The sequence below is a fragment of the Ctenopharyngodon idella genome, chromosome 15, assembly GCF_019924925.1.
Source record: "Ctenopharyngodon idella isolate HZGC_01 chromosome 15, HZGC01, whole genome shotgun sequence".
Taxonomy (NCBI): Eukaryota; Metazoa; Chordata; class Actinopteri; order Cypriniformes; family Xenocyprididae; genus Ctenopharyngodon; species Ctenopharyngodon idella.
The window spans coordinates 8,799,914-8,825,000 of record NC_067234.1 but is presented as its reverse complement, the minus strand read 5'-3'; the positions used below and the strand labels follow the sequence as shown (position 1 = coordinate 8,825,000).

Genomic DNA, 25,087 nt, shown 5'->3' with positions numbered 1-25,087 from the left:
TATTACAATTTGACTAACTTAAAGCCAAGTTAGTGCTACATAAAAACATATGTTTTATTTAAATGGGCTGAAAATAGATTATATATTTGTATAGATATATTTGTTTAGATTTCTAGTACCAGTAATTTACCTGGCATAGGGGTGATTCGGCTGCTTCAGCGTTGGTCCTGTGGACATACCCAAACAGTCGTCAAGGATCCTGATACACTGGAAAATCTGTATTTTTACCCACCCCATCTTGTGAAATCTTTGTCTCTATTCTGTCTCAATGCAGTTATGGTGATAAGTCATATGGGCAGCAGCGATCTTACGGGCAGCAGGCTGGGGCAGGTGCTGGCGGAGGAGCGTACGGGCAGTCCAGTGGCTCCTATGGGGGGTCTCAAGGTGGCTATGTGCGACGTAATGATGGTAATTTTGTAATGTGCAGCTTTGCATCTTACAAAAGACTTTGATTGAAACTTGCTTACAAATAAGCATAATGTTTTATCATAATAACAACAATCTTACTGTGTCAGTGAGGTTAACCTGTCAGCATTTGTGTGTCCAGCATAATCTTGGAATACATGTGGAATACTGTCTTCTGCTAAGTGAACACTACATATAGTATGAAAATTAAAACAGTCTCATGACCTCATTGTGTTGTGAGTGTCCAGGTGCATTTCAGACCTGTAAATCGTTTGATTTGTTACAATGTTGCATTTTCTTCTTAGTTCGGTTCGCTTTCATAAGGCAACATTTCAAAGTACAAAAATGTGTCACGTGAGTAAAACGGTCCTCTTATTGGTCAGTTCCCTCTGTCATCCTTTTAAGATGGATTGCTCCGCAAGCTTATTGTGGCTTTATCTGTAGCTGTCGAGATGCACGCAAACACTTATACGAATGTGGCCGTTATTCCCGTTCTGATAAATGATATATATTTAAGTGTATATTGGTCAATGACATGACATGCATATTTTTGTGTCCAAGTGCATTATTTCCTTTTTTTTTTAAAATAATTTGATCAATTCATGTATCACTATTCTATAAAACCTATTTAGTTTGAATTCAGTTTTAGTACATTTAAATACGTTTTGTTAACTTAAAGGAATAGTTCACCCAAAAAATTATTCCATGATTTGGTCAAGTAAACACAAGCTGAGTTATATTAAAACAAAAAAAATATCCTGGCTCTTCCAAGCTTTATAATAGTAGTGAAGAGGGCGTGAGATTTTGAAGCCCAAAAAAAAAAGTGCATCCATCAAAAGATTTCCACATGGTTACATGGGGTTAATAAATGCCTTCTGAAGCAAAGTGATTGGTTTTTGTAAGAAGAAATATCCATATTTAAAACTTAAACTATAATAACTAGCTTCCAGCTGTACACGTTGAGTTACGGCTGAAGAGTGAACTTTGACCCGATGCGTGACAAATGCAGAAGCGCAGAGGATGGAGCAAATCGTCTTAGGATTTTGATATGAGGAGCTTGAGTTTGTTGCCCAGCCCTATTTGTTTGAACCATGAGAGGTGTCTAAGTTTACGCTACACCTTCCTATGTCGTGTCGGGGTTACTCTTGGCATAAATCAAAGGTCTTTATTAACCCCCTTGAGCCATATGGATTACTTATGATGGATGAATCTTTCTAATATTTTATATGAAGACTAAATAAGTGTTAAAGAAACTTAGAGCTGCACAATTCTGTATAAATTGAGAAACTTGTAATTTATTACAAGTCTATTTTAATATTTTAAATATATTTGAATTACTTTAAAAAAAAAAAAAAAAAAAAATAATCTGTTTGAATGTATGATTCAATGACACGCCATAAACACTTGTTTCATTACTTGATGAATCTGTGTATTTGAAAGAATCTGTTGAATGAAGATTCAACGTCAAATACTTTGTTGCCACCTGGTGGCGAAACAATGTAATCGATAAATGTTGTTTTCAGCGTGTTCAGGTTTCTTTTAAAAGCTGATTTGCTCTATTTTGATCGATAACAGACATTAGTGTTTTATCTGAACTATAAACTTATCTCAGTACTTGTGATAATTTGAATATTTGTAGCACAGAAATAAAGATACTGTGTGATTGAAAACGCTGTTTGTGCAGCTGTTAATACCGACATGACAACTGCTCTCTCAAGACGAACTTTGAAGTAAATCAACTGATAGACGTAAGGAAACCATGAAACTGCCACACTGAAGAGCTGATATGTCCTTTTTTTTTTTTTTTTTTTTTTTTTTTTTTATTCACAATCTCCTCATCACCAGCAGGTACAGCACTCGTTTTCATGTGTTTGTGTGTTCTGATCTCATGTGGTGATTGCGCAACTGAGCTGCACAGCAACTTGTTTGCATGTCACTCATAGCGCGTCTGTTTGTGACCCAGGGACGGAGCGAGCTTGTTGTTCATGCAACCGAACTTCATGTCTGTTTACATTTTAATGCATTTAAGTGAAACTATATCGAGAGTTACATCGAACATTTATGTTATCGATTAAGACGTACCGTGGATAAATATCGATACCGTTTTATCGCCCAGGCCTACCCTCCACTACCATTATCAAGCTTGGTAGAGCCAGGATATTTTTTAAAATAACTCTGATTGTGTTGGTCTGAAAGAAGATGGTCATAAACCTAGGATGGCTTGAGGGTGAGTAAATCATGGGATAATTTCCATTTTTGGGTGAACTATCCCTTGTGCAACTGTCCGAACAAATGAAATGACTAATAACTATTTAAAATGGTGTCTATTAATAAATTCAGAGTGCCAAAGTCATGTGAACCATTGAAATTTCAAAACGTTTTGAAACGCTTATGGCGTAACGAAGCCTCGTTTACTGAAATCACGTGACTTTGGCAGTTTGATACATGCTCTGAACCACTGATTTGAAACAAAAGATTCGTAAAGCTTAATGAAGCAGTGTTTCAAAATTGCCCATCACTAGATATTGTTGAATAAAGTCATTATTTTGTTTTTTTTGGAGCGCAAAAAGTATTATCACTTCATAACATTAAGGTTGAACCACTGTAGCAGGGTATCCGTGGGGCATTAAAAAGCATTAAGTCATTAAATGGATTTTGCGAAAATTAAGGCCTTAAATGGCATTAAAAAGCATTAAATTTTACTCCTACAGGCATTAAATTTTTTTTTTTATTTTTTTTTTTTAGATAGTTTTGAAGCAAAATGGTACTACCAGTTTATTTTGAACATAGCCTTCATAATTAATAACTGATATGCTGTCGCAAAATATGTACACTTGTGTGATACACACGCGGAACCAGTTTTGCCTCCGGCCGGTGCAAAATTGCCGTAACGCCGTTTTTGATAGCGGTTTACTGGCATGGACCTTGAGATGGAAGGCTGCATCAGTGTTGCCAACTTAGCGACTTTCTTCTAAGAAAGTGCATTGTGACAAATACAGCGACTTGTTGAAACCTTATGTATCTTCCGAGACCCCCGGTACTGCTGCACAAGTGCGAGATCTTGCTTTCCTGCCGCAAGCGCACCTCTCTCTGCGTCTTTTCTGTTTAGTGAGTGACTGAGAGGATCAGCGCGTTCAGTTGAGGATGTGTGCTCTGTCAGAGAACAAATAAAATAGATACTATTGCTTTTTAACCTGAGTGATCATTTTGTTTAAGTTACATTATAGCCAAAATCACAGCAAGTGTCTTTCTTATGTGTATGGTGATTTTTGTCAGACAACGTCTTGGTTACAAATCAGGATTATAACATGTCAGGGCTCGACACTAACGCTTGTCAGTTAGTCCGGGTTAAGTGGATTTTTTTTGAAGGGGCAAGTGAAAGAATTTTACTTGCCCGGTCGGACAAGGAGCCTGGTTAAATCGTCAATTTAAAAAAAAAAAAAAAAAAAAAAACTTGAATCACCAACGCAAAACAGAAAAATATATAGATGAAACAATTTTATTGGGATTTTGGATGTATTAAAATACATTATGTGAGCACAAAGAAGTAGCAGCAGAGAAGCAAACAAATGTAAAAGGCTGACACTTGGCAGAATGCGAATGCAGCTTAATGACAATGAATATTGTAATTGCCGTATGATGTCATCTATTGACATTTAGTGACGTGTATATATGGCATTAAAATTTTTAAAAATTGGCATTAAAAAGCATTAAATTAGATTTGATGAAACCTGTAGAAACCCTGTGTAGTCACATGAACAGTTTTAAATATTTTAGTACCTTTCTGGGCATTTAAAAGTGTTAATTATCTTGCTGTCAGTGGAAGCCTCACTGAGCCATTGTATTTTGTCAAATATCTTAATTTGTGATACTGCTTGGTTTGTGACTGCTTTCTCGCCTCAACCGAACCGTCCCAGAGTTCGTTTTCAATCGGGCCAAGCCCACATCGTCCAGGCGATCTCGGAACAATTGTTTTGGTGGGGATCTAAACCGAATTAATGGGGAGAACGCACCAGGTTCTGAAACAAAAGCTCCAAATGAGCCAGGTGTGAAAACGCTATTAAACGCCTCTCACCCCCTCCCCTCAGGTGAAACCCGCAGGTATGGCGATGACGGTGGCTCAGACAGGTCTGAGGGTTATCGGGGCAGAGGACGTGGGAGTTTTGATCGGGGTGGTTATGACCGTGGAGGCTATGACAGAGGTGGTCGAGGAGGCCCACCCTCCGGTATGGGGTAAGTTTGGCCACCCCAGAAGGTATTACAGCACTTTTTTTTTTTTTTTTTTTTTTTTATTTGTTTAAATTTGGCTATGAATAACTAATTTGGTGACAATTAAGTTTGTACTACAAAAGGTGGTTCGTCTGTACTTCTATTATCTGAAGTGGTTGTACTCTTAATTGACCCACCATCTGTTTGTTTCTGTGAAGTGACACTCAACCCAATGGAATGTTGTCAACTTATTGCATTGTTGTTGGATGCTAATAAGTAGCTTATAGGCTACAGCAGCCAGGTTTCTCCATCTGTAGTACATATCTTTGCATTAAAAGGTATTGCATTCCCATACAGGACATGTTATAGTTCAGAACACACAAGCAAAAAAAAAAAAAAAAAAAAAAAAATATATATATATATATATATATATATATATATATATATATATATATATATATATATATATATATATATATATAATCTACATAACTGGCACATCTATGGATAATTTCCCTCAAGGTTTCATCTGCTCTAGAATTGGTGAGATCTTAAAAGTCGGACTTGTTTTGTTAGACTGATCTGAGAATTGAATGTAAGCATGGCTAATTATGGTAATTTGTGTAGAAGAGACTCAAGCACAGCTCTTTCTCTTACACTTTCAAGTCCAAATTGATTTGGTTGTTTTCCCTTGAATTAAATGCTAATTCTGGAAAGAGGGAAAAAAAGGGAAAAAATAGTCTGAAGTTACCCATTGTTATCCACAGAAGCTGATTGGATGATTGGGAACCTGGTCGAATTCTAATTAATTTAATGCTCATTTCTTCTGGTCTCCATTGTCCCAATCCCCTTTGGGAGAGTGTTCACATTGGAAGGTTCAGCTACAAGAAACAATTCTCAGTCACTCCACATGAATCGGTGTCTGTAAAGTGTTGTTTCTTTTTGTGTTAACTGGTCTACATTTTATACTACAGGTATCAAAGTGAGTGAAATTAAAGTTGGACCACAGCCATTGGAGCTCATAAGCACTCATAATGGAAGACAATGTGTGCTCGTCTACACGAGTGCCACAACAGTTAGACGTTCAAATCTAGTTAATTTCTTGAAAAATTTAAAGAGGGAGCAGGGAGGTTGTCCTCCGTGCTCTGCTCTGGTTTTAGTTACATCACCGTCTCAATTCAGAGAGCGCATCAAATCTTGAAGTTAATCCACAACCATTCTAATTTGGAAAGAGGCTTGCCTTTCGGTTTCAATTTTTGAAATGTTTCATGTACATTTGGCCCATCATCCTTAACCCTTAATCTGTCAATGGGAGCCGTTTCCTCAGTAGTAAACCATGGCATGAATACTGATAAAGAGGGAGCCTTGCGCTCCCAGGTTTCAACAAAGGAAAGCCATCATATCTTCAATTTTTCCTCTGCAGTGGTGGTGACCGTGGTGGCTACAAAAATTACGGTGGTAAGTGATGAGCATCAGAACTGTCTCAGTGGGGGAAAGGAGATAAGAAATACAGAAAGATTAGCTGGCAAATGAACTCTTGCGCCACCTTTTTATGTCAACCCAAAGGAACATCACCTTACTGTCTTTATTGCTGTCCTCTCTGGTAATGCTCTTGTGGGCTAAAGTCTAACAACTACCCAGCTTTTTACTCTTGTAAAATGGTATTTTTGCATGAGGAAATTGAATTAAATGCCAGTGTTCTGGATGCCACCTGCACATGGTGAAGAAACATGATTTAGATGAATACTTGGATTTATTTTTGCTAGACTCACAGAAATTTGTCCTGGTGTACAAAGGTGTTGGAGAAGGTGCAGCAATTTTGGACACACTGGTGCATAGCTTAAACTGTCATTGTAAAGGTCAAACCTACATAGCAAAGCAGTTTGGTTTTATTTTCTTTTATTCATAGACTTTCTATTGAAATAAGGACTCATGACTTCATGACATTGTTTCTCAAGTTCTCAAAGTTGTGTTTCCCTTTCGTGTCTTGTTGTTTTTCAGGACCCAGAGACTATGGTCAAAAGGATGATGGAGGTAAGTGCAAATGACTCGCTCATGAAAGCATTTCAGCCTAAGTTCAGAAGTGGGGGAACATCGGAGAGAGGGAATGTAGTAGTTACCATGGTGTGTAAATATATATTGTGATGGTGTCATGACTCGAATATGAATATATTCTCCCTATTACAGATGGCGATCAGGATAACTCGGACAATAATACCATCTTTGTCCAAGGTCTTGGAGAAGATGTCACCACCCAGGAAGTGGGTGACTACTTCAAACAAATTGGAATCATAAAGGCAAGGTTTTTTTTTTTTTTTTTTTTTGGGCTGCATGATATAATTGCGCTCTTTCGTGGACATGGAGTCTTTCATGGAGTCATGGACCAAAAGAAATAGACAAGCACCAATTATGTTTTCGTGCAATTTATTCAAAGTCATTTGAAGCCATTCTATAGCTTAATATGAAGGACAGAAGAATATTCACATTGGTAAATTAAAAGTTCATGGAAACTCGTCTTCCCTCTGCTGCGGTTGTCAATCATTCTCCGTTCAGCATTCAAACAGTGCGCCTCATCCGGTTACGACAGACAGCACGATAAAACACTCCAATATATATATTCCCATTATAATGCTTGATGTAGATAAAGGGCTGTGGTTTTGCATAAAGTGACTTTAATTTGCTGGAGTTTATTGCTGTTTCTAAACGATGTCGTACTCTCTACTGGGTGTCTGTTAGATCACACAGCACAAGGACTATGAATTGGCGTCAAATGCACAATAACTGGGATTTAAAACCATGAAGAAACCATTGATCAATAAACTGTGAGACAGATATATACTAGGATTTGTGCGCTCGACATTTCTTTGCTTTGTGACGTGAACTCTTCAATGCGCACTTGTGCAGCGCACTGTGACTCTGTTGCTTTAAGCACATCGTTTAGCACCCGGGATGTGCAGAAGCGGTTTGTGCCACTGTGTTTTGAAGGGTTTCGTATAATTATGGTTTAACAAAGTGACCATTAGTGCATACTCTAATCATCTTTTCTGTGATTGGTCAGTTTGTTGTTTGTTTACTAAATTGAATAAATTCAATATTTAAAGGTGTTAACTAACCTTATGCTTAAAATAACTTACAAAGGATTAAATTCATGTTTAATGAAGGAAGCACACAAATGTTTGAAAAAGCCCTAAAACTGGCAATAAATCAGCATAACTGACAATTTCATAATGGTGACAGGCTTATTCTACAGTGAGTTACACTTTTGACTGTATTACAAGTTTCCATCTGTTTTCTGCATCATGGAAATCATAGAGCCATAGTTATGAACTAAGAATCCAGATTTACAGTTAAGTTGCTTGGTCTACTCTAACAGATCATTTCTTTAACAGGTCAATAAGAAGACTGGCCTACCTATGATTAATTTGTATACTGATAAGGCCACTGGACGATTGAAGGGTGAAGCCACAGTCTCTTTTGATGATCCACCCTCAGCCAAAGCTGCCATTGATTGGTTTGATGGTAAGAGACATCTGACTTTAATAGCCCCAAAAAAATAAATAAATATATATATATATATATATTTTTTTATAATGCTGTTTTGTTTTTGTGGAATATAGGAAAAGAGTTTAATGGAAGACCCATCAAGGTGTCATTTGCTACGAGAAGGGCGGAGTTCACCCAGAGAGGTGGAGGTGGAGGAGGAGGAGGAGGTGGCCGAGGGCGCAGCGGTGGTATGTTTTAAAAATCCTGACTTTTCCTTTGTTGCTTTTGCTTGTTTAATAAAACCTTTTTTTTTTTTTTTTTTCCCTGTCATGTTTGGATTGAAATGAGGGTTATGCAAGTTATTTTATGCTACGTTGTACTCAAAGGTTTTCGAGGCAGAGGTGGCTTTGGTGGAGGTCCCTCGTTTGATGTCAGGGGAGGAGACTGGCCTTGTCCCAACAGGTTTGGACCATGTAGTCATTTGTGCATTTGTGTTTGAGAGGAATATGTAGTCATTGTATTCATTTATGAACCTGTCCTTGCAGCTCTTGTGGAAACATGAACTTTGCCAGAAGATATGAATGCAACAAGTGTGGAACGCCAAAACCAGAAGGTGGCGATAGTTATGGAAGTGGTAAGTTTAATGAAACGTTTGACCAATAGAGGGATGCCATTACTCTACTCTTCTGAAATGGCTTGTGAATGCCAAGCAGAAATGATCCACAACACTTGAATTCATGCTGCCACCCACTCTTTCTAGACCGTGGTGGTCGAGGTGGGTACGGAGGTGACCGTGGTGACCGCGGTGGCTTCAGAGGTGGAAGAGGTGGTGGCGGTTTCCGGGGTGGAGACCGTGGAGGCTATAGTGGTGGAGGTGGTGGATACAAAATGGGTGGAAGGTAATGAAAACCCCTCAACTTTACAGTTGTAATTGTCACATGAATCTAGGGATGCACCGATATGAAAATTTTGGCCGATAGCAATAACTGAATTCTTTATATTTTAGAGCTGATTACTGATATGTTGTCCAAATTTTGATATACTTTGAGAGCCTAATTACAAAAACAAAAGGCTTACTTAGGGCAGTCACGATTCCTCAAATTCGAGTAGTAGGTTGTTTTTTTTTTTTTTTTTTTTTTTAAATGAAAAATCCTCTATTGCAATTTGCCCGTGTCGAGTAACCAGCAAAATCCCAGAAGTTATGCGTTCCACAGATGAGAATCCACAAACCACATTATTAGACTGTTTTCTAAGGCTGTGTGATGTATAAAAACTATTTAAAATGATAATATATCATAGTGCTATTGTGAAATCACAAAGGCTGCGATTCCATTAAATAAATACACTGCCTGGCCAACAAAAGTCGCTGTTTGGATTTTAATAGGCAAATACTTAATCTATGAATGGATCATTATTACAGTGATTGTTTCTAGCATGTTATGTTTGGCAATGGTTCTTTTAACCCTTAAAAGATGGCGTGTGTAGCTTTTCATTTCAGACGCATCATGGCCATATTCCAGGATGACAATGTCAAGATTCACCAGGGTTAAAATTGTGAAAGAATGGTTCAGAGCATGAAGAATCATTTTCACACATGTATTGGCACCTCTGAGTCCAGACCTTAATTTCATTGAAAGTCTTTGGGATGTGCTGGAAGACACTTTACAGAGTGCTCACCTCTTGCATTGTCAATTCAAGATCTTGACCAAAAATTGATGTACCTCTTGAAGGAAATAACATCATGTTATATAACAGGTGAGCACTATGTAAAGTCTCCTCCAACACATCCCAAAAACTTGCACTGAGGCACTAAAGTCAGTGCTAGTGTTGTCACGGTACCAAAATTCCAGTAGTCGGTACCGATACCATAAATTTACAGTTCTCGGTACCAATTTCGGTACCATAGGAAAATCTTTTGGAACTATTTTACTAATTTAACTACTTTAAAAACATTAAATATGATGGTAATCATGCATATAAACATTTGAGTGTAAGTATATATACCTCAATGAAATACATTTTGAAATATAAAAGAATAGACAAATGCTCAAACATCCATTTTGTAAGACATGCGTGTTTATTTGAGCTATTCTGTCAGTGAAACAACACACTACAGCCTGTAAAACTATGAAATATCAGTAAATAATGGTAACCTAAATAAACCTAAATAACCTAAATAATAAATATTTTAAAAAACATTCGTTTTTTTTATTTCCACACAAAGATGCGTCATATAGCCTACCGCTCTGTGCTTTGAGAGGGATGTGGGACATGAGCAGGAAAGAGACCATTTCTCTTTAATATCTTCGTTATCTCCTGATGTTACAAGCAACTGACACTTGTTAAAGGTCTGAAGAGCTAGTTTTATCCTCCGCAGGGGCAAAACATTCAGGCTATGTTTTTTGCGCTGCCAGACAAAGCGAAACTAAAGATCGCCGGCATGTGTGAAACGCGCTATACAAATAAACTTGACGCACCTTATGAAGTCTAATAACAAGCGCAAACTGTTAAATAGAAATTGAAATGTTTGTCCTACAGTGGTCGTTTTTTTTTTTTTTTTTTCTCTCTACTTTACCACAGTAAAGAATGCAAATAGGCCTAATTAAAAGCGAACCAAAGGAAGAAACGTTTATAATCCCCTGTGTGAGTGAGGATTTGGGAAAAGAAATAGATTCCATGTTCAGTGGAATAACTAATGGAATATTGTTAAATTCTCTGCTAATCAGGTGACCAGATCGTGATTCGCAAAACAGAATACAAAGCCGAGTTAGCCGACAAAGCTTAAATGTATGGACTCATGTACCTCTCATTTCGCATGAACCAAAATGTTTCCATGGCTACGATTTCACATTTAATTGCTAACCTATTTCTTCTGTAAACAAAGCTTTGTGTTTCACTCGTGTCATAGTCACGTAAATACACAGCCCTATCAGTGGTTACCGAATATACCTGGATACTTGGTACTACCGGTACTACAGAAATGCTGGTATTGTCACATTTTCAAAATTTCAGTACCGACTTGGTACCGAAGTACCGGTACTTTTGACAACACTAGTCAGTGCCAATTCATGTGTGGAAATGATACTTCATGCTCCCTCCCAACAATTTTCGCAATTTGAGCCTGATGAATCTTGACATTGTCATCCTGGAATATGGCCATGATACATCTTAATACATGGAGTGTGTAGCTTTTCATTTCTTAAACCGCCATCTTTAAGAATTAAAAGAATGTTATTAAAATGACATGCTAGAAAAATAATCACTAATGATCCATCCATAGACCTGTGGGTTTTTTTTTTTTTTTAATTTTTTTTTTTTTTTTATTATTATTAAAATCCAAACAGCAACCCAATATTTTTTTTTTTTTTTTTTTTTTTTTTTTTTTTTCTCAGTGCATATACGGGCAGTGTATATGCACTGAGGGTGAAGCGCAACACTTTATTTACATGCGTGCAGGTTGAGTTCTTCCAAGCTTTGCACAAACTCTGTATCTGCATGTTCTGTTTGTTTGGGTTTCCAATAACGTGCATTTGGGAATGTGTAACGTCTGGCGTGCTTTGTTTTTAATACGAAGTGTTCTCAGCAGTCTCAGCAGCTGTTAACTCCATTTCTGCATATTCTGAGTTTGGATTGCTTTTAACGTTCATCTGGGAATGCAATGTGTGCCATTTAATCAGATTTATAACGTAAATCACTTACAAACCTAAGCAAACACAGGACTATATATGCTTCTAAATATGCAAACTGTTCATCATGATTTCAAAATAAGTTTAAACCCTCGCTCTGAGTTTGCATGTTTTGATGTCCACATGTTCTTTTCAAGAAATTACAGTAACTGTAGCATTTACATCGTAAGGAAGTGGCCAGATATTAAAGATTAAGTAAACATTTGGCCAATATTAAGGATTTGATCTGCTGCGTAACAATCACTAGGCTGTTGGCACCCTCTGCAAGCCTTTGTTATAATACATAATGTACACAATGCATTTGTTTTATTACCACAAAAAAATCTGATTTTGCTTGACTAATTGTCAAAATCAATTGATTACTCTATTACTAAAATAATTAGTGACAGCCCTAGGCTCACCATTAAAAGCCATGTCTCAAACACTTTAACATAAATCAAACACATACAATACAGTAGCCTAGTTTGAACCAGTGTAAGATTCCTCAACTTTTTACACTTTCACACTCCTATGGTCAAAGCACTGAAACACAGGCGCACAAAGAATTCACAACATTCTCTTATGGTCATGTTGTCATAATTTTATGTAGCCTATATGACACTTTATGTAGCCTTTATGAAGCCTATTTGTGCTGCACATGTTGCACTTTAACGGTATTTTCTTTTTCGAAGTGATTCCAATCATATCAAGCAATTCAAAACCATCATGGCAAACAGTGTGCGTCTCAAGGAATCTGAAGAAAAATAATCCATTATTTGTCAGCCCTGATATATCGGCCTAATTTTCTTATTGGATCGTTAACATTAAAAATGAGCATTTAGTGACTAATGCTGATATGGTGGCCGATATCGTGCATCCCTACATGAATCTTGTTTGAACTTTGTGTAACGTTTGCCTCCATCCCAAAGGGGAGACCACAGAGAGGAGAGACGAGGCCGGCCATACTGAAGACTTTGTGGATGCCATTCCAGACCGCTGTTTATTGTGGGGTGGGGGTTGAGAGGGTTTGGGGAGAGGTTTGTGTCTGCATACCTTTCTGTTGCATGAGCGTCCTGCATATACTGTTTGAAATGAGCAGTTTTTCCCATAAATGTTAAATCTACTGTGAGGGGCTGAGGGAGGCTGGGTGAAGGGAAGGGGATGAGTTTGATCTCTGAGCCGCCAATTTGTAAACCTTCAGTCCTGTACGGAAATGGCAAAACTGGCCACAGATCAGCTTTAAAGGATAATTTTGCTCTAGGTGAAGGGGGTGGGGCCAAATGTTATTTTTGTTACTTTTTAATTTCCTGAATTGTTGAATCCGGCATTTAGTGTGATAGATTTGTGAAATGCTTATTGTTTTGTAAAAATCAATCAACACAAACTGTTTTACTTGTTTGTTTGTTTTGTTTTTTTTTTCTTTTTTTCTTTTTTTCTTTTTGCAAAAAACTATTAAACACCCTTTTGATCTTAATGTACTTGTTTCTGTCTTTTGGTGGTTGTGGTTTGGGCATGTTCTGGTGCCAAAATATTAGCATAAGTGTTTCAATTAGTTGTTTTTTGGGCAATATTTTATTTTTAAATGTTTTGCTTTAACAGAGTCCACTGTTAGAGAAAGTTTTAAATTCACTTTTCTAAATGTATGGCGTATGACTTTTTAATGCAATCTAAGATCATTAAAACCTCTGCAGACGGTATTTAACCTTATTTGAGGTCAGAACGTCCTTTGACAATTTTTGGTGGGCTTATTGGTTAACAAGGCAACAACCTTTTGATATTTGATTTATTTTGACTAAAGGACTATTATTACATATAAATGTACATAAATTGTTTTCTGCTCAAAATATTTGCATTAATGTAAATAAAATTAACTAAAGTGTAAATTCCGTCGTTTGGTGAAAATCTGTCAAAGTAAAGTATCTACACACATCTTAAAGTTTTTAACCAAACTAATTTATTCTTGTTTCCAAAAAGACGACAAAAACAAAAGACACGGTAGGAAAACCATGTGCGGATTACAAAGGAAGTTGTGCCCCCTACTGGGTGAAATACTACATGCTCTAAACATCACCATCCTATTCTTTTAAAGAGGCAGTGTTAAATACCAAACGCACTGTCCAGAAACGTTACATTGAAAACAAAAATTGCTCAAATACAAATGACATTATGGCCTATACAAGAAGATTAACAAAAATATTTTATTTCTGTTGTCATTCTTTTTTTTACATTTGACATTCATTCCAAACAAAACATTTTCCCAAAATCAATGTATAAATTGTGAAAATCCGTTCAACACTAAATTAAATGGCAATGGCAGAATAAATGCACTACACTGTTCCAAATCATGTAAGTGACGTATCAGTGGGATTTCAGTGCAATAAACATTGAGATTTTAGTTTTTCAAAGAAAGTGTTTTATTTCTCCATATCTTTTGCGATAACTAGTATCAGTCTCAGACAGGTTTGTTAAATAGTTTGGCAGGTATTCTGAGGTAAATGGTAACACTACTTAAAGAGGTTGTTCCATATTCCATATTGTTCCAAGGTTTGTCAGAAACTTTCCTTAAGGCTTTACCTGGCAAACTACTTAACTGGTATTAATCTCAAACAGGTTTGTTATCTAAAAAGATAAGGAGAAATAAAACAAGCACTTTCTTTGAAAAACTAAAATCTGAATGTATATTGTACTGAAATGATCCGTCACTTGCATAATAAGTGTAACACATTTACCCCCAGTTTCACAGACAAGTCTTAAGCTAGTTCCAGAATAAAATGCATGTTTGAGCTGCTTTAACTGAAAACAACTTACACTGACATATCTTAAAATATGTCAGTGTGTGTGCCTATATATCGCTTGATCTGGAGGCGGACCTACACTCGTCAGCCTCTGCTTTGAAAGCCGTTCAGCTGCGCACCAGTGACAACTGTCTATCGCTCTTCTTTTGAGTTTTATCAGAATTTTATCGTGATGGGATCTATTTTCATATGGTGATTTTAGAAATAAAGAGTGCGCACAGTGCACAGATATACAATGTTTGTGCTGCTGTCAATGGTGCTGTGCGTTCAGACCGCTGTGAGCTCTCCAATCTCCACAGCTGCTCAGGTAAGACACTATCCACGAATTATCTTGTTTGTAACTCGTCCCAAAATAATTCGTAGCTGTTGATACGTTTAAATAGGGACAAGGGTTATATTTTCAATTTAAAATACACAGTTAATGAATATATATATGCATAGCCTACAATTATTAATTTTATATTATTGAAAGTGTCTATGCCTCTTTTAGTATTCAAGTAAATTAAATCCAAAGACATGTTTTTAGTTATACAAATGCATACAAACATGTTGGAGACATGAATTGTCCTGCTTTCAGCTATGGAAAATTAGCTTGTTATGAGGTCAGTATAATTGGCACAGCCATAAAATCAGCAATGAACCCAAGGGAGCATTTTCATTGTGAGTGCACTGTAATTACATTCCCATGTTCAACTGCTTATGTCTCTAGAATTGAGATTAATGTACATGATAGCTAGCTGTAGTGTTGTAGTCAAGACCACCTAAACCGAGACCAAGTTGAGACTAAGACCAGACTAGCACTCCTCAAATTCATCTGAAAGATCCACATTTACTGCCTGAGAAATGTCTTATTTTTAATCAATATTTACAATTAGAATAAGATATCTATATAGAGCTGTTACCAATCAGTTGAAATCACTAACAACAAAATTCATACAATTACAAATGTATAAATAATGTTGAGATTAATGTTTTAAAAATAAAATTTTGTTTATTATACATTTGTAAAAAATCAATATCATGTTTGCAATTGTGCTCATATTTGTGAAAACAGCCTTCTTTCTTGTGATATTGCTTAATTATATCATATGTTACAATATAAATATCAAGATCTTATACAAGTACTTTTTTGCAGTCATATCTTGATTTTTGTGGGCATTTGTATTAATTTTGGTGACATTTTTGACACAACTCCTTGTTGATTTCTGACCTGGCACAACAGTAACAAAATAAATGAAATTAGAAATAAGTTATTGATTGCATTTGAAGCAGGAAGTTTTACATCCAGTCAAATTAATGATGTTAACAAAGAAATCAGACAATGCAATGGCAATTTAGTGATATCCCTGCAGTTGTGGTCTTGACTGGTCTTGAAATAAAATCCCGAGTCCTTTCAGTCTGAGACCAAGACAAGACCAAGACATTCAAAAAATGGTCTTAAGACCGGTCTCGAGACAAAGACCGGTCTTGAGTACTACAACACTAGCTAGCTGAAAAGATTCGCAACAATCAAACAGTAAATACATCAAGAAAATATATTATAATAATTTGAGGTTCCATCATACTTTTTAGTTTGCAAATTTCTTATCCCCACTACACACTGGCAGATTTGTTAAAATTATGTACAATGATTCTATGTTTTGGACCAAAGCGGCACCTGTTGAATTCTTGGTTTCTCTATAAAGTTGTTTCCACTACTTTAATCATGTAGTGCCTCACTGCAGATCTGTCAACAAATTCCAGCACCTTCTCTAGTCTCATCCTACCTGTGACCTCCGGGTGGTTCAGAAGTGCACTGCACCTACACTAAAAGCAAATATGCAGTTTACATGCCAATACCTGACCAAGACATCTCCTCTCTCACACACACGTTCGAAAACTGAGGCTTTCTTATGTAAAAACCAAAAAACATTTCCTTTAGTTTGTACAAACCATTGTCTGAAATAAGATGCATTACAGACAGATATAATACTTTACATCCTCAAATGATATTGAAACAGCTTCTTTTATCCCTTTCTGGATGGTCATTCAGTATTCCAGTCTAGGGGATTCACAATAAAGTAAAGGCCATCTTGTAAAGCATCAGTATTTCAGAGGCACGGAGGCCCATATCTTTCCACAGACCTTCCTGTTTCATGCAGGAAACAACGAATGCTTTAATTTAATTATCTCAAACAATGCTCATATGGGTGTTGGCTACTGTTGTGTCTATGTTACTACTACTTCATTCCAAAATATGCTTTGTTTACAGTGCCACCAATTTGCCATTTTCCATAAGTAAATGCACTGATATATGTCACAGGGCTAATGGGAGTAATAATGATGCATGTCACATGATGTATGTGTGTGCAGGGTTTTCTGGAGCGATATGGATACCTGCAAAAGGAGAATGAAACTCATCATACAGCTGAAGTCAAGTCTGCCATCAGGTAATGAGACGTTGTTAGCGCAATGCTTTTCTAGTTGAGCTACTTTTGTTTTTGTTCTTCGTACTTAAAGAGATAGGTGTACGAAGCTAAAGCTGACTTGATTTGTTCAACTAGCAAACTTGGTTAGTCATCATAACTGTATGATCATACTGCGGGCATCAGTTCATCATCTTAGCCTGGTATAAAATCGTATAAGAAACACCATTTCTCTGGACCATCATTAAGCTGCAGTTATGATGTTACTGGTCTAGTGAAGTGCAGCTGTTCCTTCATGTGGTCTTTTCTCTTTTTCAGAGAGTTTCAGTGGTTCTCTCAGCTACCTGTCACTGGAAGGCTGGACAGTGCCACTCTGGAGAAGATGACATCTGCCCGCTGCGGAGTTAAAGACATTGGTAGCCGTAGTTCCTGGAGCCAAAGGGTTAACAGTATCTTCACAGGCCGTTTGGGCAGGCATAGGCGGCATGAGCAGCATCTCCGTAAGAAGCGCTACATTCAGACAGGTAAAGACACTTCACGCATTCACCAACCTGTTTATATCTCGCATGTTTGAAGACGTTCAAGTCTAAGTGTTGGGCACTTAGAGAACGGACTTTTTACACCTGGTATTAAGATGTGTTTTGGTGGATCGGATCACAAATGCTAAAAAATAAAACTAACCATTTCTGATTCCTAACACGCACTCATCGCGTTCGGCAGTCTTGCGGCTGTCAGAGCAGAAACAAAAACTGATGCTCTCCTTGTTTTTCATCGTCTCCGGGCATGTTCATACTGTATGTAAATTGCGCAAGCTTATTTTGTACATTAGATCGAAACCCTCCCCTCAAAGAGATCAGGACAGAAGTGTCTGAAAGTGGACAAAAGAGACGGATTAAAACACCAGGTGGAAACAGGTACGTGTCTCCCTCGTTTACATGTGATCCGATCGACCAAAACGAATCTTAATACCAGGTGGAAACAGGGCCTAAAACTCTGAAATCCCATTCAGTTCCACATACCATTAACAAAGGACAGCAATAAAGACTGAGAACCTGAACGTCAGTTGAGTGCAAACTTCTTAGTGCAAATTGCTCTTAACATATTCAACAAAACAGTGACGAAAACTGAAAGAATGCATGCAGGTCATTGTTTTCATTGTTTTTTACTAAAAAAATTGATTGGATGGGAACCACTGATTTGATGATAAGGAGTAGACACAACATTTTCAGTCAAACAGTCCTTTGGTAAAATGGACCTGCATAGAGTTGTGAGGTAATTCTGTGCCTGCTGGGTGTGGTGTAATTCTGAGCCTAATAATGGGTAAATACAGTGGTATTCAAAATTACTGTCTATGCCAAGTGTATACATGTCTACAGGTTAGAACATCCACTTGTGTATGTTGGCTCACCACTCAAACAGGCAAATTCACACGGTTTGCCTCTTGCTTACACTTAAAAGAGCTAAAGTTCCTAAAACTCTGCTTCACTCACTCATAAAAATGTTTTTTGATGCTGTTCACTTTATTTAAACAACTTATTTTGATTCAACACCATTGTATTAGGTTTCTGGTTCAAATTTAATTGCTTCATGTTAAATTGACTTGAAACAATTACTTTTTGACTTAACTTGGGTCTTTGGCACTGAGGACTGTTTTGCAGAAGACATTTTTATTGAGTGGATTAGAACGAACATACACATATGGCCAAATCTCAAATATGACATATTTCAGATGAGTATGAGTTATACTATAACAGACAGGCAGTCAATAATTCTGACAGAGGCTGCACTGGTGATATTTTTCAAGCTGTGTTGAAATAAACGCTCAGTGTGTGTATGTGTGATTTGGCAGAGGTACGAAAATCGTAAATTCAGACCTGTCAGTTTGAAAATGTGCTAATACTTCAGGAATGCAGCACCATTGGTTTAAGTATGTGTGCATTCATGTCGGTACCTGATGACAGTTCTCACTACAAAAACAAAGTCTGTAGTGACTGTCTTATACTGTCTTATGATGACAAAATATGGACAGGTCCACTAGTGTAAGCAAAGGTCAGTTAAATCAAAGACTGGCTGTCAGTCACAATACACAGTATCTCTATTGGATTTCATACTTGTTTTTGGACAGTTTTGAGCACATTTATTCTAGCTTACTAAGGCAAAACAGTATAACCACACATCAAGGGATTTCATAGACAAACAAATAAAAAACAAGACAACACTTAAAAAAAAAAAAAAAACACTGAGCTGTTTTCTTTAATGTTAATATTAGTTATTGGTTATAATGTGCCCTAAAATATGAATTAAGAGTTATGGTAAAATAGAGAAAATCCAAGCATGTTATACCTCAGACAACTGTGTTATTTGTGTTTTTGAAGTCTGTAATTATGTGTCCAATTCACAAAACCTCAGTCACATGTTAGGCTAATTATTTATTGAGCTTAGCTCTCGTCAGTTTAGGAAGTTTTGGAGAGAGAATTTTGATCAAGTCAAGTCACCTTTATTTATATAGTTCTTTTCACAATGCAGATTGTGTCAAAGCAGCTTTACAGTGATAACTAGTATATTATTTTGGCTGCACAGCAGCTCTTAAAGAAAATGGTGTCAATGCAGGCAGATGCAAAGCACTGTTGAATATCAAATGTCAAGTGTCCCCAACTAAGCAAGCCAAAGGTGACAGCGGCAAGGAACCCAAACTCCAACAGGTGACATCAGGTGGCAAATAGGTGTTAAAATGGAAAAAAAAACCTTGGGAGAAACCAGGCTTAGTCGGAGGCCAGTTCTCCTCTGGCGAACAGTGCTTTGTTACGATTCAGGTAGCTATCATAAGTCCGATGGGATCGCAACATTCAAAGTATTTATTCCAGTTCCATCCAGTTGAGGATCGTGTTCATCACGCCGGTATGGACAATTTGTTGAGGAACTCGTGTCAATGAGGCCTTCACAATGGATGATCTAGTTGACTCAATCTCTGCTGATACTTCAGGGCTGCGTTGTGGTCATGTCAAGGTGCAGGTCCTCGATCTCACCTGGATATGGCCCGGATCCGGTTGACGGGATAAACAGAGAGACTAATATTACTGGTCATCCAATTTTTTATATCAGCTATGCATTCCGTTAATTTTGTGAATTGGTAAGTTTCGTCAGGGCGTGAAGAAATATAGAGCTGAGTATCATCAGCATAACAGTGAAAACTAACGCCATGCTTCCTAATGATATCTCCCAAGGGTGGCATGTACAGAGTGAAAAGCAACAGTCCTAGTACTGAGCCTTGCGGTACTCTATATTGAACTTGTGATCGATATGACATCTCTTCATTTACTACTACAAACTGATAACGGTCAGATAAGTATGATTTGAACCATGACAATGCAATTCCACTAATGCCAACATAATTTTCGAGTCTATTTAAAAGAATGTTGTGATCGATAGTGTCAAATGCAGCACTAAGATCCAGTAACGCTAATAGAGAGATACAACCACGATCTGATGATAAGAGCAAATCATTAGTAACTCTAATGAGAGCAGTCTCAGTACTATGGTACGGTCTAAATCCTGACTGGAAATCCTCACAGATACTATTTCTTTCTAAAAAGGAACATAGTTGTGATGATACTGCCTTTTCTAGTATTTTTGACAGAAAAGCGAGATTTGAGATCGGTCTGTAATTGACTAATTCTCTAGGATCAAGTTGTGTTTTTTTTAATAAGAGGTTTAATAATAGCCAGCTTAAAACTTTTTGGTACGTATCCTAGTGATAAAGACGAATTAACGATATTAAGAAGAGGATCTATGACCTCTGGAAGCATCTCTTTCAATAGCTTAGTCGGTATAGGGTCCAACATACATGTTATTGATTTTGATGATTTAACAAGTTTAGACAATTCTTCCTCTCCTAAAGCAGTGAATGAATTGAATTTTTTCCTCAGGGACACTACAATGCATCTGACACGATACTGTAGTAGACGGTTGCATGGTTGTAATTTTCTCTCTAATATTGTCAATCTTCTGTATCAAATAAATACCTAGGGTTGTGTTTATTTTCTTCTAAAAGATTTGAAAAATAGGCAGATCTAACAGTTTTTAAGGCCTTTCTGTACTCAATCATTCTCTCTCTCCACGAAATGCGAAAAACTTCTAGTTTTGTTTTCTTCCAGCTGCACTCCATTTTTCTGGCAGCTCCCTTTAGGGCCCGAGTGTGCTCATTGTACCACGGCGTTGGATTAATTTCCTTAATCTTTTTTAAGTGCAAAGGAGCAACTAAGTCTAATGTGCTGGAAAAGACAGAGGCAATAGTTTCTGTTGCAACATTGAGGTCTTCTAAGTTGTCTGGTATGCTAAGGCAATGAAACTGATCAGGAAGATTATATATAAAGCGTTCTTTAGTGATAGAAGTGATGGTTCTACCATATTTATGGCATGGAGGCAGTTTTGCAGCCTTGACTAAATATAGTATACACAAGACTAGATAATGATCTGAGATGTCGTCACTCTGCTGCAGAATTTCAATGGCATCAATATCGATTCCATGTGACAATATTAGATCTAAAGTATGATTACGACAATGAGTGGGTCCTGACACTTGTTGTCTAACTCCAATAGAGTTTAGAATGTCTGTAAATGCCAATCCCAATGCGTCTTTTTCATTATCTACATGGATATTAAAATCACCAACAACAAGGACTTTATCTGCAGCTAGTACTAACTCCGATAGAAAATCAGCAAATTCTTTGATAAAGTCTGTATGGTGTCCTGGTATACAGTAGCCAGCACAAATGTCAACTTACGTAATGTTACATAAAGTACCATCACTTCGAAGGAATTATATTTGAAAGACTTTTGACTAATACTGTAAATATTACTATAAATTACAGCAACACCTCCCCCTTTGCCTTTCTGACGAGGATTGTGTCGATAATCGTAACCTTGAGGGCTAGACTCATTTAAAATAATGTAATCGTCCGGTTTTAGCCAGGTTTCTGTCAAACACAGCAAATCTAGATTATTGTCTGTGATAATATCATTTACAATAAGTGCTTTTGAAGAAAGTGATCTAATATTTAACAACCCAAGCTTTATCATTTGTTTATCAGTATTATCTCTATTTTTTATTTGTTGAACATCAATTAAATTTTTACCCTTAAATGGGTTTGGAAGTTTTTTGTTTTTACTTATTCGGGGTACAGACACAGTCTCTATGTGATAATATCAAGGTGGAAGACTTTCTATGTGTTGGGAATTATCTGACTTCTGTAACGTGAGGCAGCTAGCAGACGGTCGGTTTAGCCAGTATGTCTGCTTCCTAACCTGGGCCCTAGTTTTCATGTTTCAGCTCTAAGACTATGTGCCATATTACTAGAGAGAAGAGCAGCAACATCCCAGGAGGGATGAATACCATCTCTTTTCAACAGGTCAGGTCTGCCCCAAAAACTTTTCCAATCGTCTATGAAACCTATATTATTCTGTGGACACCACTTAGACAGCCAGCCATTGAGTGATGATAATCTGCTAACTATCTCATCACTCCGACGAACAGGAAGAGGGCCAGAGCAAATTACTTTTTCTGACATTGTACTTGCGAGTTCACACACCTCTTTAATGTTAATTTTAGTGATCTCTGACTGGCGAAGTCGAACATCATTAGTACTGATGTGAATTATAATTTTAGAGTATTTACGATTAGCATTAGCCAGCACTTTTAAACTTGCTTTGATGTCAGGTGCTCTGGCTCCCGGCAAACATGTGACTATGGTGGCTGGTGTCTCTATTTTCATGTTCCGTGTAATAGAATCGCCAATAACTAGGGCACTTTCAACAGGATTCTCAGTGGGTGCATAACTGAGTGGGGAGAACCTATTTGATGTTCTTATTGGAACGGAAGAGTGGTGTTTTCTGCAGCTAGGCCGCCTCACCGTTACCCAATTGCCCTGCTTCACGGGCTCTACAGCTGGAACTGAACAATGTACAGAGTTAACTAAGCTAGTCGCATTAAGTCCTCGATTAAGGTTTGGATGCGTGTCTCTAATTCTGAGATTTTCTCTGTCAGCCTGACTATTTCCCTACATTCATGACATGTAAATCCCTCGTCGCTGACAGAGAAAGCTATACTGAACATGTGACAAACAGAACACGGTACAACACTAGGAGAGGATGACATGACTCACCGTGTTTGTAGACTGATCCGACTTACCACAGCTGTTTGATGAACGCATAAAAAAACAAAAAAAAAACAAAAGGAGTGCACGAGAGACTGATGACAAGTTAACAAGTTAGCGAGATGCAAACGCGTTGTAATAGTGATTTAGATTAAAAGATTAAAAGCTAGCGACGTCAGATTAATGTGGTAGGCAATATTAGATATATGGTAATGATAATATAAACAACAATGAATGATAGTAAGAGATTCAAAACAAAGCTATACGGAGTTACAGACGCAAACCACTCTGGGCAGCGAGGCAGACAGGAGCAATTGACCAGCAAGAGTATGTCTTGTGCCACGCCTGTTGGCTGGAGTGCCGGTGATACCTACCAGAGGGCACTCCTCTTGTCTCCTTTATCATGTCATGAACTGCATTTCCCAATATTCATTGCCTGGACTCATTATGTTCTGATTTGCTGATTGGTCCACGCGCAGCTGACGCAAGGCGACAACATCGTCGGTTTTCGTCGCTGTTAGTTCTTTGAAGTTGGCTTGGTGTGTCCCAGGCTTTAGTCTGTCTTTGTGAGTCGTTGTCTTTGCCGCTTGCATTCCTGTTGCTTGTCTGGATTATGTTCCCCATCCCTGATTTGATTACCATTGTCTGTGGTGCATTTAGATCCGTGCCTCACCTCATCCTTGCCACCGTTGTTACAGAACGACTCACCACAAGATGGTTCTAGCAGCAAATTCAGGCCACAAAATGAACTCAGCAGGTATTCTCTGTAACCCGTTGTGTAAACTTTGTTCTATTTTTCAAAATGGTTGTAATATTGAGGCTTATGTAGAGGAGTTCCTTTTGTATAGCCACCTTGTGCCTGGTGACAATGCTATGTTAAGGCACTGTTTCTGGAGTGTACTTGATCTGGAAATTAGCCTAAATTTGCCAAGAGAACACCCCAGCTGGACCCTTGCACAGTTTATTGACTTTGTCTTGCAATTTTGTGGATCTCCCTTCACTGTGATGGAGGTAGAGGAGGATCCTTCCCCTAAACATTTTTGGGGGTGGGCAGTGTGCATCAAGCTCCGGTGGCCATCATGGCCTCCATGCCAGAGTCTCCAACCGTCATTTCCACCACGCCAGAGCCTCCAACCATCATGGCCACCACGCGAGTCTACAGCCGCCATGGCTGCCATGCCAGAGTCTCCAGCCATCATGGCCGCCACGCCAGAGTCTCCAGTCATCATGGCCGCCACGCCAGAGTCTCCAGCCGTCATGGCTGCCACACCAGAGTCTTCAGCTGTCATGGACGCCACGCCAGAGTTTCTGGCCGTCTTGAACATTGCATCTGAAGCTACAAGAGTAGTCCCTAGTAGTGCTGGGCAAACCGGTTCATACGGTAAACCGGTTTCAATTTAGCTGTAGCTGAAACAGCTGCTGTATCTATTCAATGGCCATGAAGCACTGTGTAGAATGTATAGACAGCGGATTTCTGCATACCCTTCTTACACTAATGGAAACAACTTTATAACACAACAATATATAACTCACAAAACTAACTCTCTTTAATACTGCAAATACCATGTAGAGCCATATGATTTCCGTGATGAAAAGTCACAAGAACTTACTGAATAAAGTAGGGATGGTAAGATTCACCGATTCACATTGGTGCATCGGTATAAAAGTTAACAATGCGATGCATCAATTTAAAGAAGTGAGCATCAGATACAAGTTAGCATTTGTATCGTGATGCATCGGTTCTAACATAATTGCATCTGTAAAAACGATTTACTAATATATAATTATTAGTAGATGTGCAATACTTTTATCATTTAAAATGTGACCAATAATTTGTGACAAATATTTTTAAATATAGATTGATTTCTACTGTAATCTACTTGGAACTGTTTTCCAAGCGCGTTCTCTCATCACCACTGCTGCTATGTGAATATGACATATCACAACACTAAGGAGACCAAGGTGTGTCAAGA

General features: G+C 37.8%; 2 protein-coding genes across 6 annotated transcripts in view; both read left to right on the top strand.

Annotated features, from left to right (window-relative positions):
* Window positions 1-13,236, top strand: part of taf15 (TAF15 RNA polymerase II, TATA box binding protein (TBP)-associated factor) — a 16,728-nt gene extending 3,492 nt beyond the window's left edge. For 2 of the 4 annotated variants that reach the window (XM_051862137.1, XM_051862136.1), the window contains exons 6-16: window positions 275-408; window positions 4,494-4,638; window positions 6,038-6,072; window positions 6,616-6,648; window positions 6,802-6,911; window positions 8,004-8,133; window positions 8,232-8,345; window positions 8,484-8,559; window positions 8,643-8,731; window positions 8,858-8,996; window positions 12,692-13,236. In XM_051862137.1, coding sequence (XP_051718097.1) covers window positions 275-408; window positions 4,494-4,638; window positions 6,038-6,072; window positions 6,616-6,648; window positions 6,802-6,911; window positions 8,004-8,133; window positions 8,232-8,345; window positions 8,484-8,559; window positions 8,643-8,731; window positions 8,858-8,996; window positions 12,692-12,731 — 1,045 coding nt within the window. In that variant the 3' untranslated portion in view covers window positions 12,732-13,236. The remainder of the gene's footprint in view (window positions 1-274; window positions 409-4,493; window positions 4,639-6,037; window positions 6,073-6,615; window positions 6,649-6,801; window positions 6,912-8,003; window positions 8,134-8,231; window positions 8,346-8,483; window positions 8,560-8,642; window positions 8,732-8,857; window positions 8,997-12,691) is intronic. The other 2 variants (XM_051862138.1, XM_051862140.1) reach the window with 2 other exon arrangements.
* A 1,385-nt stretch (window positions 13,237-14,621) lies between these two features.
* The window catches only part of mmp28 (matrix metallopeptidase 28), a 28,484-nt gene continuing 18,018 nt past the window's right edge, over window positions 14,622-25,087 (top strand). The window contains exons 1-3 of one of the 2 annotated variants that reach the window (XM_051862128.1): window positions 14,622-14,864; window positions 16,910-16,986; window positions 17,281-17,486. In XM_051862128.1, coding sequence (XP_051718088.1) covers window positions 14,793-14,864; window positions 16,910-16,986; window positions 17,281-17,486 — 355 coding nt within the window. In that variant the 5' untranslated portion in view covers window positions 14,622-14,792. The remainder of the gene's footprint in view (window positions 14,865-16,909; window positions 16,987-17,280; window positions 17,487-25,087) is intronic. The other variant, XM_051862126.1, reaches the window with a different exon arrangement.